This window comes from Amblyomma mixtum, chromosome 1, assembly GCF_055824585.1.
Source record: "Amblyomma mixtum isolate Tamu chromosome 1, ASM5582458v1, whole genome shotgun sequence".
Taxonomy (NCBI): Eukaryota; Metazoa; Arthropoda; class Arachnida; order Ixodida; family Ixodidae; genus Amblyomma; species Amblyomma mixtum.
Genome location: NC_143012.1, coordinates 250,375,555 through 250,392,521, shown reverse-complemented (window position 1 = coordinate 250,392,521; position 16,967 = coordinate 250,375,555). Strand labels below are relative to the sequence as shown.

General features: G+C 45.3%; 1 protein-coding gene across 1 annotated transcript in view; it reads left to right on the top strand.

Moving 5' to 3' along the window:
• LOC149371467 (vasopressin V2 receptor-like) overlaps nucleotides 1–16,967 on the top strand; it is a 63,881-nt gene that overhangs the window by 32,482 nt on the left and 14,432 nt on the right. Inside the window, exon 2 of the mRNA XM_089565701.1 lies at nucleotides 6,440–6,673. Coding sequence (XP_089421827.1) covers nucleotides 6,440–6,673 — 234 coding nt within the window. The remainder of the gene's footprint in view (nucleotides 1–6,439; nucleotides 6,674–16,967) is intronic.

The window sequence follows — 16,967 nt, the reverse complement described above, 5'->3', positions numbered from 1 at the left end:
TGATTTTAGGTGAAAAATTCACGCGGCACTTTGGCTCTCTAAAGTGCTGCAAGGCGAAAGCGTTTCCTGGCCACTGTTTGTTTTTATTTACTTTTTTATTTTTCATATTTTGTTCATTTATTTTTTGCTCCTTTTCTTAATTGTATTGTTTTTTTATTTTTATTTCCACATCTTATCTTTATTTTGTTTTTGTTTTTGTTTATTTTGTTATTTTTATTTTTATTTTCCTTTTCCTGACTTTACTCCTTTTATTTTATTTATGAAGCCCATGCATTCACTAGATGCGCCTTTATTCATGCTGGAACCTTGAGCCTTTTAAGCAGTGACGCCGAAAGGCGGACGAATCTGCCGACGCGTCTGTAGGCACGGCTGCCGACGCGTCTGTCGACACGGCTGCCGACGCGTCTGTCGACACTTCTGCCGACGCGTCTGCTAACGACAGTATGAGGCATTAAAGGCTTTCGCCTTAATATGTGTGGGAACTGTAGCACCACACCAACAAACCTAAACAGAAATTATAAGTGTCCGAGCATGCTATTGCCTACAGCGTTTGTGACTCCAGCACGTAAACCAGGACAAATGAGGGAAGAATGGGCAAGCACGAGCACAACATGAGATAACAATGCTCGAAGCTTTATCGCGCGCATTAGAGAAACCACAAGACGGAAATGAAAACCGTATGTTAAAAATAAACTTTGTAGGCATGTAGGTGCGGTATCGCTTGGTATCTGCCGGGCAAAAAAAGGAGGGATAAGAACAGAAGAGTAGACAAGCTAGAGCGTTCGAGCTTGCCCATGCTCTTTCAGCCTTCGTCCTGTTTTTTTTTTTTTTTTTTGAAGCGCAAAGCTTCACTAGGCTAGTCAACATCGAGGCTAGCGTGGGCCCCGTCGTCAGAAAAAGCCACAGGTGCGCATGCGCGAACTGCGTGACGTCACGGTAGACACCCGAACCGCGCTGTAAGGGAAGGAAAATGAATAGAAAATTGGTTTTAAGGAAAGGAAACGACACCTGTCTATCTCTCATATCTCGGTTGATACCTTGAACCGGGCCGTAAGGGCCTTAAGGAAAATGAAATGAAATGAAAATTGGTTTTAAGGAAAGGAAATGCCTGTCTCTCATATCTTGGTGTACACCCGAAAGGAGTGACGTCACACGCTGCACAAATACAAAAATAAAGAAAAGACAAGCAGTGTGTGTGAGTAACACCTCATATCTCGGTGACACACGAACAGCGGCGTAGGGAAAGGAAAATGAAATGAGAAATGGTTTTAAGGAAAGGAAATGACTCCTGCCTCTCTCATATCTCGGTGGATACCCGAACCGCGCCGTAAGGGTCTTATGGAAAATGAAATGAAATGAAAATTGCTTTTAAGTAAAGCAAATGCCTGTCTCTCATATCTTGGTGAACACCCGAGAGGAATGCACGCCACTGTACATGTCTCTAAAGCAACCTTCTAAGACAGCACCGTATTCACTACACGCGCGGCTCCTCCTCCGTCTTGCCGCAGCTTTTCGCTTCGAGATATCCAGGCTTAACCATAGTTAAGCCACAGCCAATTTTTTTTATTAAGCATGAAATGCTTTTAGCTCCCGTTGTCGGCAGTGTGGTGACGTCACGCCGAGACCGAGAGCCATCATCCGGGCACTGAAATCCACTCATCCGGGCACTGAAATCCACTCATCCGGGCACTGAATTCTAGTCATCCGGGCACTGAAATCCACTCATCCGGGCACTGAATTCCAGTCATCCGGGCTCTGAAACGAGAACATCCGGGCACCGTACGAGACCTAACGATATTTAACGAGACTCTCTAAGCCCTCCTACGCGACCGGCATGCAAGCGCCGGTCGGTCTCCAAAGGAGTCACAAAAAATAACTGCTGCCAGTGCCTTCTCAATGTTTATCAAGATATCAGTCGCTGTGCGTTTGATAATGCACGGAATTATAATTTCCGATTTCTAATAACGTGCAAAAAACACACAAATGTCACGATACACTTCGTTGTCATACGTGATCTCTTAGGGGCTTGGCGCATCGAAGCAAAGCCGCGCAGGCGCACAGGGGCCCCGGGGGAGAAGCGCTGCGTTCAAAGGGCAAGGCATCGCGCCGAACGGGTGGTGGCGTTCCTCCCTTCCATTACGGTGCGGTTCGGGTGTCCACCGAGATGGCAGAGAATTACTGCGCCATTTCCTTTCCTAAAAAAACGCGTTCAAATGGCAAGGCATCGCGCTGAACGGGTGGTGGCGTTCCTCCCTTCCTGTACGGTGCGGTTCGGGTGTCCACCGAGATGACATTAGGCCCGTAAACATTTCATGCTTACTCTACTCTCGGTTACGGGAGGCGCAGAGATTTTTTTACGCTGGTCACCAAGACATGTCGTACCAACACGCCTACATCGCCAAATAAGTCCATGCCGACAGCACCTGTAAAGCCACTAAATCTTGCTAGATCAGATTCCTCGCCTATGAACTAAATGAAAAAACACTAACGCGCTGCTCCAGGTGTAGCATTGATTTATTTCTTTCGAAGCACTTGAAATGCAATGGCAGTCCGGGTTGCGGCCCTAATCTTCTTTAGTGCGCTAGATCTTAAGTCCATGTTCAGCGAAAACCCTGGTGCGTTCTGAATGAAAACTCACACGTGGTAATATGGACCCAGAAATGTTGTTACTACACTGTTCGCCACCTATCACAGTGGGCACGTGGCCGTGGGCCACATGCTTTAGCGCTCACAATGCCGCCTACGACGCCGGATTTCCTGCAGATTGAGAGCCGTGACTGATATACATGCATAGAGCGGCTGTAATAAGCATTTTGTCATGTATCTGCTGCGCTTCACCTATGCCATGCAGACACACACAACACGCAGAATGCACTTGATATACCACTTTAATCGCATAACATTATCATGAATACCGGAAGATAACGGCAAATGACAACGCAAAACTAAGATACAAAGTGCAAAGCAATAGCCACACAGTGCTACCGCATCTATTTCGCATTTGGACTAACTACGCAAATTGACCGCTATTTTTTCAATAATTTCTTTGATAGTTATTTGTCGCAAGTTGTTCGTCTCAACTGTCGCAACTGAGACTACTAAGCGAACTTATAAAGCTAGGAGGACGGCTGAGCTTAAAGCAAATTTTTGGAGCTGGGAAAAACTGCAGGCTCGTCATTTACTACACTGCCATTCAATTGCCCTATATGTTCTTATTTTTTAAATCTTTATCCTTTTTTAGCACACTTCACATACCGGTGGCATGAAATATCTGGCTCCGTTCCTAGAGCAAGGTTAGCCCTCGGAATGAACCTCAGGTTGGGTGGTGTGATTTGGAGCTTTTTATTTTGCAAATGGGATAGGGTAGGTGTTCTGTGCGCCTTCAGAATTCCTTTCAGTTGTGGTGCCAGCTGTTATCAGGCTTCATTTCCGGATTTCTGATATGAGCTGCTTTGCATGCGGGGACATACCCCGTAAGGAGTTTTATCCGGCCCAAAACTATTTACATGCCAGGGTCATTTTCTTGCATTCCTAAACTTTCTACCTACGTGTCGCTGTTTTTTATCTGAAATTGAAGCGCGCCATACATGGCGCCTCACGCTCCCTTTGCTGCATGTTTGTTGCCGTTACCTTCGAAACCAGCTTTCTTTCTTCAGTACAGGCTTCTGGATGCTATTCGGTATAGACTTTTTGCGAGGTGCGTTTGTTCTCTTTCTGACGACGCTTCATCTCTAATGCCGTTTCACAAAATTCCTGGCTCTTTCTTGAGCCTCCTCGCTACTTTTAGATTCCAAACAGGGTGACGCTCATTTCGAATGCCAACTACTGGGAATGCCCTCTGTTTGCTTTTTGATTCCAAGATTTGTTCTTCCCCTGTGCTTCACTGATTTTCTTAAAAAACCCCTCTAGCTACCCTCATTCGAGAGTTATTCTTGTCACTTATTTTTACGTGGAACGCAATATATTTCAGAGCACCAATACCCTTCGCTCATCTTCTTTTCTTTATTGAATTCTTCTTCTTAAATTTATGATGCTAGCATAGTCGGCTAGCATGAGATACGCGGAAAAGAAAATTGCATTCTCTAAAGCATTTACTTTTCTTCTGCAAAGAAAACAGGAGCTTATAATGCTTATGCAAAGAAAAGCACCATGTTGAAATCTCTGCTACTTTATTTCAAAGGACAAAGTTATTCCTCGGCTAAACATGGGCAGTAAAGCCCCGTACAACTTCAATTTAGCAATGCGGAAGTGTAAATAAATTACCTGGGTAATTTTTAATCATACAAATCACTCCCTTTCAATGTGTTCCTCATAGTCCCGTACTTTATCATCGTCGTCGTCATCGTAACCACGTCCACCGCAAAATAAAAAGGTAACTTCTACTAACATCCAATTAACTCTGTCCAGCGTCAGCTGCGGCCACATTAGGCGCGCGAACTTTCCAATCTCACCCTCTCAACTCACTCTGCCACCACCTGTGATACATTTGCCTTTCCTTGGCATAAGATAAGCCTCCGTCCTGGTTTCTCTTCTTTTCTTTTTAAATCTCAACACACAACAGTCATCCGCATGCATGTTGATCTACGCACGCTCCTTAACCGCATCGACAATTTTGTTTTAACATATCAGAAATAGCAGTGGCCCAAGCAAACTGCCGTGAGGGATATCTACTGTTTGCTTTATTGGTTTATTGGGGCTTAACGTCCCAAAGCGACTCAGTCTATGAGGGACGCCATAGTGAAGGGCTCCGGAAATTTCGACCACCGGGGTTTCTTTAACGTGCACTGACATCGCAGAATACACGGGCCTCTAGAATTTCGCCTCCATCGAAATTCAGCCGCCGCGGCCGGGATCGAACCCGTGTCTTTCGCGTAATTTTACCGGAAGAACACAACAATCTTTTCTGATGTAGTTAGTACTGGATACGCTTTTTTTGAATGGTTTGATAAGCAGGCAACGGGGAAATCAGGCAGCCCTAAAGTATTCTTTAAAGTTCTTAAGTAGTTTGTTATGAGACAGAAAGCCTAAAGCCTAGCCAAGCTCCAAGAAATTCACGTCTACCTGGCCGGTCCTGACCGAAACAAGAAAACGATACACTGTGACTGAGTAACTGTCCAAAATCTCTTCTCGTGTTATCCCGCTGTCGTGACAAAATGATGTTTTTCTTAGGGAGTTTCAAAGTGTAGCAAGCCGGGATAAGCTCCACAAACTTCCAAGAAGAACACTTAAAGATGTGAGACGGTAATTGGCAACAGAAAGTTTGTCGGAATGGTAGCCAGCAGAATTCTAGAAGAGGGTTTCAGCCCTGAGCAGGATTCTAACCAGTGCAGACGGTAATAGAGTAGCTTTGTCTTCCGATTACTCACAAAATGTGGCCATAGCAGAGAAGCCTCTCGCAGTGTGCGTTATAAATGGTATCCTCTCGCTCTGCCTGTTGTGTAGATCGTCGTCATCAGCATCTTTCATCCGTTCATGCTTTCAAACTCTTTAGGTTGTTGGCGTCGCCACCGGGCCTCTGAAATTCCCCCCTTTTTCTTACAAGGTAGAACAGTTTGCCTACGTTGCCAATGGCAGCTTTTTGCTGCTGCACACTAAGGTGACAGGGTGGCCAGTGCAGAAAAACGCCTCGCTAGGGCTGCTGAATTGCAGTTGAGCGCTATCAAGTATCGAAAGCAGCGATGGACACTGAGCGCCCAGCCCATCACGAAAAGTAGAAGCTGCTGAACGCGACGACACCTAAAGCAAAAAAGGCGGTGAAAGAATGCTTAGTATGCTATCCAGTTAAGAAAAGCGGCGTACGGTGAGGCTTCTCAGACAGCGAAAGCAGCAAGAGCAACCCAGCGCGCTGCTTAGGTGGAGTAACATGAGCTGGTTATGACAGAGGCACATTCAGGAGCCCCAGACCCTAGCATAAACCAGTGTGCAGCTACTATAATCTAGGAGCCATCTTAGAATGCGCTACGCTTTTTTTGGCATTCCATTTCATTCTTGTGCCTAATTTTCGCATTGAGAAATAGCGCAATATTTGCTTTTAGTGACAAATGGTTTCCTTCAACGAGCTCTCGTCCTTACCTGCGATGCCCAGCGAGATCTTCAGTGTGAACCACGGGGAGATCAATAAATTGCGCAGTCTTTCTTTCTTCCGATTGATTACTGGGTCTTATTACCCTCAGCTGGGGCCATTTGAGTTAAACAAAAAAATATGAAAGCTGAGATTAACGACAAAGGTTATGTGAAACTTTTCGGCTTTGGGACACTATCTATGTTTACTACAGGGACATGTTGTTGTTCTATTAGATCGGATCATATGTGTGCTCTCTTTTTGTTCACGCACTTTGCAATATGCGAACTCACGTCTTTTTAAGAAGAAAGTACACACTTCCTTCGCTCCCCCCCCCCCCCCCCCCCTTTTCTCACTGCACCCATTTCCGTCTGGCAGGTGTCCGGCGGCTGGGTGCTCGGTGCGGCGGGCTGCAAGGTGGTCGTGTACATACAAATGGTGACCCTGGCCTCCACCACGTTCATCCTGGCCTCCATGAGCTACGACCGGTACGCAGCCATCTGCCGGCCCCTCGAGTCCCGCTCGGGGCTGCGTCGCGCCAAGGCCATGCTGGCCGCCTCCTGGATACTCGCCTTCATCCTCGCTTTGCCCCAGCTATTCATCTTTGTGCAGGTACGCCATCCTCCCCCCAACGAAATTAGGGAGGGAATGAATTTTTTCTTCATTTCTTTCTGATTTGCTTGAGACTTTGCTGCAGCCCCAAAACGCAGCAGTATATACTAGCGAGAGCAACAACACAGTATCGAGTTTCACTCGCCCCAGTAACACACGCCAATGGATACCTGGACGTCTGAAGGAAACTACAGAGTGTAAATATCTTTGACATTGCTTCCCATATACGGAAACCGCTCGAATACGCTCATTAGATTACTTATAGAACTTCACACATACTGCCTTAGGTAGTACGTGCTCAATGAGAAACATGGTTTTAAGGCCTTTAACGCCTCATACTGTCGTGACCAAGGAATGTTAGCAAATGTGTCCGCGTTTCGGCGTCGCTGCTTAAAAAAGGAAACTGTGGCGAGGCTGGGAATGTAACGAGAGGGCCATTGACATTTGAAGTGGAGACGCTGCTACAGCGCCATGAAGGCTCAGAGATTGAGCATGAATAATGGCGCATCTAGTGAATGCATGTGTTTCATGAATTAAATAAAATAAATAAAAAATTAAAAATAAGAAAAGAAACAAAAATAAAAAATAATGTAAAAAATAAGAAACAAAATTAAAAAATATAAAAAATAACACAAAAAATCGTGCGCCAGGAAACGCTTTCGCCTTGCAGCAGTTTAGAGAGCCGAAGTGCCCCCTGAATTTTTGGGACTATTCCTAGCTGCAGCTGATGGCGCGGACCAAAATCGCACCTTCAGAGTACGGCCAATGGCTTATGATTGCGGTCAACATGCACGCAAAGAGTAGCGGAGGAAGCAAGGCCAGTTTTGAAAGCGGTGCAATCCCTGCGAAGTGCTCGAGTGCGCCTGGCACGCGACATGTTCACATTTCACAAGCATTTTTTGGCTAAAAAAAAATAGTCCTATGTTTCGCTCATGAAAACACTTGGTTCACGCCTTTAGCCTGATGCCTGGCAACTCTCTCGCTCAGTCCTCAGTGCCTGAGATAATACACCCGAAGAAATGGTTAATTAGTGCCTTCAGTGAAATGGAGTGGGCAGAATGGAAGTAGTGCTAGTCGTCAGTACACGTAACATTGCATAAATCGTTCAACATCTTTCTAGAGTTTTGTGTATCCTTAAACTTGTTGCATTTTAGATGGACACTCGTCAGCTGATGAAAGGACATAGCAAGCCTCGAAGGAATAAATCACCGTTTATGTTTCAGAGTAGCAGCGTGTTCAAAGTGTGTTTCTTATACATAATTTTCAAACGATAGCTTCACTCTTCTAGGTAAAGCCAGGTATCGCCGTGTGTACATCATGACTTTCGGGAGAGCTTCCCACCGGATAGTGAGTAGACTGCCCACCGTGGCAAGTGGTACTTAAATTATGATTGGTCGCTAGGGAAGAGCTACCTGGGCCGCACAAGCCCCACTGGTTTCAGCACCTGTCATCGCAGGCCAGTGGCGCATCATTTAACCGCTGTACCACTGTGCCAGGAGTGGTATGAGGACTCCCAAGGGTCTGTAAATGTAGAGTGACCACTTCTGCATACATGGGATTTAACCGATTACACTTCCGCGTCACATTCCCAAGGCGGAGCCTACGTGTCCCCTCTTTTACCTCTGTAAGCGTTAGGAGCCTGAAGGCTTCAGGCAAACGATTGTCTTTCCGCCTTCAAGTACGCGTATAGGATTGGGCAAGAGTGGGCGCTTCTTACAGCCATACTTTGAATAAGCATTTTATAACGCCAAACGTACCAAAGCAATTAACTCACTGTACTCTTTCACAGTTTCTCAAACATCGTGTCGCCATTTTCTGACCGCGCTATCTAGCCTGATTACAGCGCATGTCGGCAGCACAATATTTCGGTGGAGGCGAAATGCAAAAATACGAGCATGTATACAGAGATTTGGCTGCACGCAGAAGATGTCCCAGTTGCCTAAATATAAGAAGCGTTCGGAGTCTTCCATTACGGCGTACCTTGTAGCAAGCGGGAGAAAACTTCGTCAGTTTTCCGGCAGAATGAAGGTGTGAAGGTGCTGACACTGAAGGAAGCGTAATGAAGCCGCACTTCGGCCACCCAGGTGGCTCCTAGAGGCTTGCCGCCGAGACTCCTTCATGGGCCGCTGCAACGGCACGTGTGACCACTTAACAGCGGATAAACATATCTCATGTAGGGGATTCCATCCATCGGGGACCAAGCAATCTGGAAATTGCTTCCCAATCTTAATGATCACTTAAAGGAGCACCACAACTTACATCTCTCACTAATTACCGTACATGCACCGTGAATCTGATGCAGGCGTTGAAGGGGAAAGAAGTTGGGGCAGAAAATAGAAGAGGGTGCAGGACGAGATGGAGGGCATGCTCAATTCCATCGTACTCTCCTCAAGTCTTGTCCCACTGCTCGTGGCGAAATATGTGGCTTAATGTGGCAGCTTTGCCCCCGCGTTGCGCATGGCGCCGAGGCGATACCTCAGTCGTCCTCATCGCTGCCGTAGTCAATTGCACTACAGGAGCGTTAAGGCGCAACCCCATAGCAGGCTCTAAACGCAATTACTAAGCGGGGCGCGCCTGGACCAAGAAAGCTTTCAAGGCTAACGACCCGTTCGCGGCGGTGTTATTAAGGAAACGCCACAGTCCTAACGCGCCCTCGTGCACAGCGCTCTGTCCGCAACCTCGGCATCTTCCCTCGCTGAGTTTACCAGAGCGTAGACGACCAACGGCTGCGAGCTTAAAGCAGTTATCTTTCCAGAAACGACGACGTTCCTCGCTAAAGTTAATCTAGCTAACGAGTCGCACAAACTTTTCATTACTGCGGAAACTTCCTGAGAAAGAAAGTACACCTTAGCCCTCGTGCGGACCGCTAGCGTGCACTTTTGATGCTGCATCATTAGCACATCATGCGTGAAGCACCCATGACATCCTCATAAAATGACCCATTTGCGTTTAAACAAACACATTAGATGTCACGCATTTGTGCCCTATTTATTATTTCTAAACATGCCGAACTAATCGCGAGAATACCGTAGTACGCAGTCGCATAACTTCATGGCTACAGAAGAACCCATTAGGTTTTTTACTCAGGTTGCATAATACCCGCGTAATTGGAGGAAAATGTAAGAGTATTACTTCAGAGACTAGCGATTTGTGCATACTTTCATATTATTTTACTTTATTATTAACCCTCTATATTAACGAAACCAAGAGCTCCAATTTAAAGGCAGTCTTCGCAGTGACATCATCAGACGCGGCTCAAGTTCTGCATTGTTCCTCTTTAAACCGGCTTGATTTTTTTCATCTCTTTCTTTCAAACAAGTGATTGCACTAGGTTGCTGTATTTCACTTCGCCTAAGATCATATATCAGCGGATCAACCAACCACTCATCATCAATGCAAGCCTTGCTAAATTGATAAATAAAAGAAAGGTCGCTTGCTTCTGACGAAACACAGCGTAGTCTGCGGCCCACAGTACCCTCGCAGTTGCGTGTTAGCGCTGAAAAAACTACTTTGTTTTGCTCTTTTGTTAGCTGCGCTTGCATGCAGCAGTTTAGTGCTCTTGCTACAATATCAGGGCACAGAGTTTGACAAAGACTTCTTCCTATCATCAGTGACAAAAAAATATTCTAAATTTCGTTCGTTACCCTTTATGAAACGACTATCCTTCACATCTACTGTCACTTCAAGCTTCTCATCTCCTGGGCGATTGTGGGCTCCTGAAAACGTTGGACGGCTCCCGCTCTCAACCATTACTTCTCCACTAGTCTCTTTAATGCACTTACACCAGATTTTATTGCGATGTCATGTACTCATTTTTCTTCTTGTCACTCCTTCCGTTTCCTAATTGCTCCTGCCGCTGAGCAACGCCATTAGAGCTCCCAGAAAAGACTAGACCAGGCACGAAGGGAACGAGGCAGTGAAGCAATATCTCACTCTCTACCGGTGGCTTCGACTGCTAGGCACTAATCACTGAAGACTGCGCAGGGCTCCTTTATGCGGACTTTTCGTGTTTTTTTTTAAGTTTTTTTATTCAAGCTGATGGGCGCTTTTTGAGCGTTTATCGGGTATGTCGACACTATCAAGTCAATTTTCTCCTCGCGTATATATTTTTTCCTTAAGTGAGACAGGAGAATGGAGAGAGTTAAAAACAAATCTTCTTCTTTTTTGTGCATTCCGCCAACGCAGAAATGATGTCAACATGTACAAATAAAATGAAAGAAGAGGCGAAGGCCTCAAAAATGAAGGGGTAGGTAAAAGATGTCCGCTCAGCAATAGGCCCACTTCGCCCAAGCAAGACTACATAGAGCGAGGTCAGAACAGCGTGAGTTAAAAAGAAGCGAAATTCCGGCAGAAACTCTCCCTCGACGCGGCAGATGCTCCTGCGTTTCCAGAATCTCAATCCTCTGCCGCAAAGCGTTACGAGCCCCGTAAAACAAGTACTGATTGCCTTTTATGGTGCTGCGCCCCGTAAAGGCCGCCATACACAGAGGAGAGCTGTTCAGAGAAATGGCTGGTGCACCAGTTTAATCAGCTCGGGGTTCCTTACGAACGCAGCAGTAGTGAACTAAAGTACTTGGTGGAATGGGAGTTACAACGCTTGGAGGCATTGCGGAACGAGTGGATGTGAAGCAAACTTCGTTCGCGGTGAGGCGCTTTAGTAGGGAGCGCAACAATTTTGTTTTTCATGGACGCAGCTAAAGAAAAGAACTTGCTGTCCGTAAAATTGAAAAAAAACAATTTGCTCATGATAAAATGCATTGCGGTACGCAGTGAGTTAAATTACACGTTCAAAAACGTTATTGCTCAAAAACATTTTCCTGTTGTCTAATAAAGCGAACGGCTAAAATGTGCAATGTAAGGTGAACGTTTGAATATTAAAAATGCGAACAAAATATTCAGTGGATAAATCACGGACAAGGGTAATTCCTGCTGTCTACCAAACTAATCAGGTATAATAGAGTTCCCGTGGATAGCAAGGAAAAAATAACTACAAGGATTTTTTTTTTTTTTTGCAATAGGTTTACCGTATCCTTCTGGGCACTCTTGTACAGGAACATTTTTTCCCAAATGAAAAAACCAATAAAAAAATGGCAAGAAGACAAGGAATAAGTGACATCCTGCACAGAAAAGAATTTACGGGGAGAGTGCTTTCGCTGATGAAAATGCAAAAGTCAAGTCATTATTAACTCAAACTTTTATTTCTTGTTTCAAAGAGAGGAGAGAATGGTGAAAGCTGCGTAAGAGTGCTTGATGAATTCCGGCCCCCTCTGTGCACATTTCGACACTAGGCACGTATACGTTGGAAAGATATGACTGTAGTACAGTATTTCAAGAGAAAAAGTACAGCCTAAAATAAAGAAAATGAATCGGCAGAGCTGCGCCGCATTTTGAAGACTTACATAAATAAAAAAAAAATTGTTGTGGATCAGGGCACATAATCACAAAAAAATAGAGAAACAACAGAAGCACATGCACCAAAAACACTGAAAAAAATGTATGTACACAGAAAATAGGAAGGGAATCATGGTCATCAGGACAGGAAGATACGCATGAATGGCCCATTTTGATACAGTTTCTGAGCAGGGACAGATGAGCACAAAATTGTTCAGTGCAGCAGCAGCATGAGATGATGTGTACTGGCACATCATCCCTTTAGCACTAGCTACAGACAAGCAGCTAAAATGATAAAAAAGAAAGCCATTAACAAACGCTTTCTTTTAAGGATTGTAATAGTCCCCAGTCAAAAGTGCCGACTATTTAAGAAGAGCGCAAGAAATGAAACGCACGACTAATTCAATCAAAATCAACGATATCCAGGAAACATTAAATGTAATGTTTTGCTAAGTATGTAACCCATCGTAATCCCACAAGAACTAACCTGATCATCCAGAAAGTTTTTTTTTTTTTCATGAACTAGAAAACGAGCTTATCAGCTTTTGCTAATATCAGGGTGTTCCAGGTTACTTAACTTGTATTTCTAAAAACGTAGTGCAAGAAGAAGTGTTCTGCAGTTCAAAGGCGCCTCACAAAAGGAGTTTTACAATTTATAATTAGGTAACTAATTAGGTAGCTTGCATAATTAACTGTCTTGGCGCTCAATCCCCATGCAACATCATAGCGCCCTGAGGAGCCCGATGGCGTAGTAATTACAATGCGTGCTTTAGAATCATGAGAAAGCTAATCCTTCTATCCAAATTAGGGAAGATAGGGAAATGAAAGTGCCTGCGGGACTAATCTTCCTCTGAACATTTATTCTGCAGTGGCACCTGCTTTCCTGCTTTGGGCTGAATTCAAACTGCACGAAAAAAAAAAAACAGGGTGAAAAATATATGCGTCCACAACGCAAGCGACCACAGACTTGAAACTTCAATACAGAACTCCAGACAGTGCGAATTTACTGCACCTTTCAAAATATACTGCGCAAGCAACATTCTAGTTTGTGCAAACCAAACTAGGGATTTAGGAAAGAATCAGGCAACACGGCAAGAAAAAAAAAACTCCAAGGCGATAAAAGAAGCAGTAACAGTAAAACGTGACGAAAGCTGCCTTCCTTTTTTTTTCTGGTAGCAAAATTTATGAGCTGATGCGTCAGTTTCGAAATGTAACCTTCTTTTCTTGGATTGAAAGCTGAATAGAATTTGCAGCGCTTTCAACGTTTATTATTTGTTTCTACAGCGCTGTCACACCCACTAAAAGAAACACCAGTCGACTCAGCCAATTGCAGGCTTTCGTACCCAGGATACAATGTTGTCAGACTTCTTTTAATTCACTATTCAGTATTACTTCCCCTCGAATAGTGAAACGCAACCTTGCACTGTAGCTTTGCTATTCATCCCTTTGTCTGAACGCGAATAAGAGCGAACAGCTCTGAAACCTAAGCAGTTCCGGTACAATAAAGAAAGCCCCGAGTTCATTTTCACGACAATGCGGAGTTTCCCGTGTAGCCTACGTCTTGAAGGCAGAGATCCTTTCAGAAACACTGCGTTCCCATCTGAGGCCAGGTCGTAAGTCTTTTGTTCCCCTAAACGCACACCACAGCTTTTTTAAAGATTGTATTCTGTTTGATTTGGCGTCTGAGTGCTGATATTCACACCAGTTTTAAAGGCACAGCTTTGTATAGAGAGTACCTTGTAGGCTTATGCTGCAATAACCTTAACACGGACAGCGCTATTTGGTGGCGGCGAGAACAGGAGAATGTGATAACATTTACCAGGGATGGCAGTCGAATAAATCCAATTTCATGCAGTGAGCACGAGTTTTGAGCTTATAAGACTGTTCCTGCACTCCGTCGCATAAATGGGTTCGCTGGTATATGTACTTATATAACCAAGTGCTCTTAAGTCTCGCGCTCACGTAATAACATTTCCTTGCTTTGTGAAAAGTTAGACTCAAAGAATAATTATTAATTAGCAGGCGCAAAGGTAAAAATGGGTGATACTGGGCTACACTGTGCCAAACAAGCGGTGATGTCTCGGCGGGTTCTCCATGTCTGAGTAACCTCAAAGTAACTGTAGAGCATCCGGGACTGCGATGCGTCGGCGTGAGGGCTGGTTGTGTTCAGTTACGCTGCGACGAACGCCAATCATTCGTGCCTTACTACGTGGCAGAGGTCATTGTTTAGACTTGAAACGAAACTTTCCCAGCTGAGACTTGCGGCGGCCATCTGTCGAGACTGGTTCGGCAATGTGAACCTGAGCGAACTCCATCGACATTTCTAAATACCATCAAACTTAAATGGGGGAGACATTACCGCTATCGTTGCTCCCTGATGGCCGCATAATGCTATCTCCCAAATAAAATCTTTTCTATCGGTCTTCTTCTTTCTCTACCTCATTTACTCGTAAATTTTCCTTCATGATCGCAATAATGTATACGCTAAGATGTACGGAAGAAAAAAATATTAACTCCATTTATCAGCGCCAACTGCTATCTATATGTATCAGCAGCGCGAACATGTTGTTGGCGCTCACCCTTCGTATCGCTTACCTTTTTTACCGTGTTCTCGCCTTCTCATTTTTTTTAGCAAAATTCGCGCCCTCAACTCCGTTTTTTCATTTTTTCCATTTGCGCACACTCAACCCTGTTTTTACATTCTCCTGTTTTGAGCATGTCATTCCTGCTTCATTTCATGGAACTCATTGTATAGTGCGATTCTATTTATCTTTTTTATGCCCTAGACATCGTGTGGGTCCCAGTTCGATCGCGCGCCTTGATTACCCCCCCCCCCCCCCCCCCTGGTGGGATTTTGCCTGGTATGTGTATATAAGTGCGGGTTCAGTTTTCTTCAAATAAAAGCTGGAAGTTCAGCGCTCTGCACTATCTTCTCCTTCTTCTTCTTCCTGTGTTGTATTCGCGCTGCTGATACATATGAATCGCAACCAACTAGCCCGACAGATGGTGTTATTCAACTGCTACACCTGGCTATGCATGTACACCCTTCGCCAGAAGTCTTCAAGCTGCATGATTAGCTTTTTGACAATGTAGTCAGAGTATATGACACCCTGAAGCTCTAAACATCTGCAGGATTAGAACAACCATCGCCCTAACCTTTCAGGTCATTTTGGACATTTTGTGGGAGCCGTAAAGGCTTCACATTTTGGGCTTGGGAGAAAGAAGTGTGGACAGATGACTCTTGGTGAACCTAGTACCTACATTCATCCTCTGCCAGCGCGCACCTCTCAGAGAAAGGGTACAAGCGCTGCTCGACCAGTGCCTGACTTTTACATGTGGCACTTGGCGTTTGTGGCTCTCGGTCTCCATGTACAGCCGTCTAAGAAATTATCTTCAATATTCAGCTCAAAACACCAGCATAAAATATCATCTTCCATTAGCAAGAAAGTAAAATTGTGTTGATTTGAGTGCCTGAAAAGAAAGAAAAAGTCGGCAGAGACACGACTGCTTACATCTGAGAAGGCGTAAGCCCAACCGCTCACTTCGCGAACGCAGTCGCCGCGCGCTGCGACGTTATGTAATGCAATGCCATGTAGGTAGTAATTCCACCTCTGCGCGGCTCTACATAGCCGCCGCCACGATGCCGCCGCACCTTTTCTGATATGCGCGCTAACTTCGTGAACGCAGTCGCCACGCGCTATGGCAATATGTAACGCGATGCCACATAGCTGGCAATTCTACGTGTGCATGGCTCTAGATAGCCGCCGCGGCGCCGCCGCACCCCTTCTAACACCTGCTAACTTTGTGAAGGCAGTCGCCGCCGCATCGCGGCCCGCGCTCCGCCTTAAGGGTAGGACGCGATAGCTAACTGGTTAATGCTCATATGTGCAGAATTGGTCTTTCTCTACTTAAGATGCTTATATCCATGGAAGTCCTCATACCGTTCCTGGCGCAATACTGCAGCGGTTAAGCGGTGCGCCATTGCCCTGCGATGGCAGGTGCTGCCACCGGCGAGGTTTGTGCTATCCAGGTTGCTCTTCCGGAGCAACCTCGCGCGACCAATCATTAATTTGACTGCCATCGGTCAGGTTGCACGAGGACGCCCTCTTTTATGCGTACCATCGAGTGTTATCACACACACACGACAGGTTTTCGCTCAATGCGCAAGTCAGGCTTACGCCCTAATAAGAAGCTTTTTAAGTACAGGCACACGTGTTGGAATGCTCCTAAATAGTCAGTGGTGGCTCTTCGCTTTTCAAACTCAGAGTGTTTGGTTCAGCCGTTTTTATGGTTGCCAGGAGCTTGAGAGTTTAAAAAGTGCAAACTCAAAAACAGAGTCTCTTCTTTTCTTTCTAGTCTTCGTCACGACTTTTCGCGACTTGGAATGCCTATTCTTCTCCTTGCTTACTAGAAGCAGATTTTGTGCATTCTTAGCGTGGTCTTCTGCAACTTTGGCAATCTATCTAGTCGCCATTGTTCGGCACAAACCAAGAAAAGCTTCCTGAGGCACATTCAGACACGCAATACAAGAATAAAGCAAATGTGGCGGCACCGCACTGGTGCCTTATGGGATCACTTGTTTGTGTTATTGTTATTTCCAAGCATGAAAACTGGCGTGGTGAAGGGTAAAAGAAACCACACTCAGCCGCAGACGGTGCACGCATGACCGAATGAGTCGCTCACGATGCGCCTTCTGAGTTCGCCGTCCAACGCCAGCTGTCACCACATCGGCTGTGGCTTTGCGGTAGATGAGTGAGCACAGACCTGCGGCCGTATTCTTTTTGACAGAGAAGGAGCATAAAAACAAGAACCCAAGCAAACAAGACACAGTGAGCATCAGTCTAGACGGTCAGCGTCCTCCTTTGTTTCTTTCCTTCTGTTCCTCTGTCTTCGCAAGTTGTTC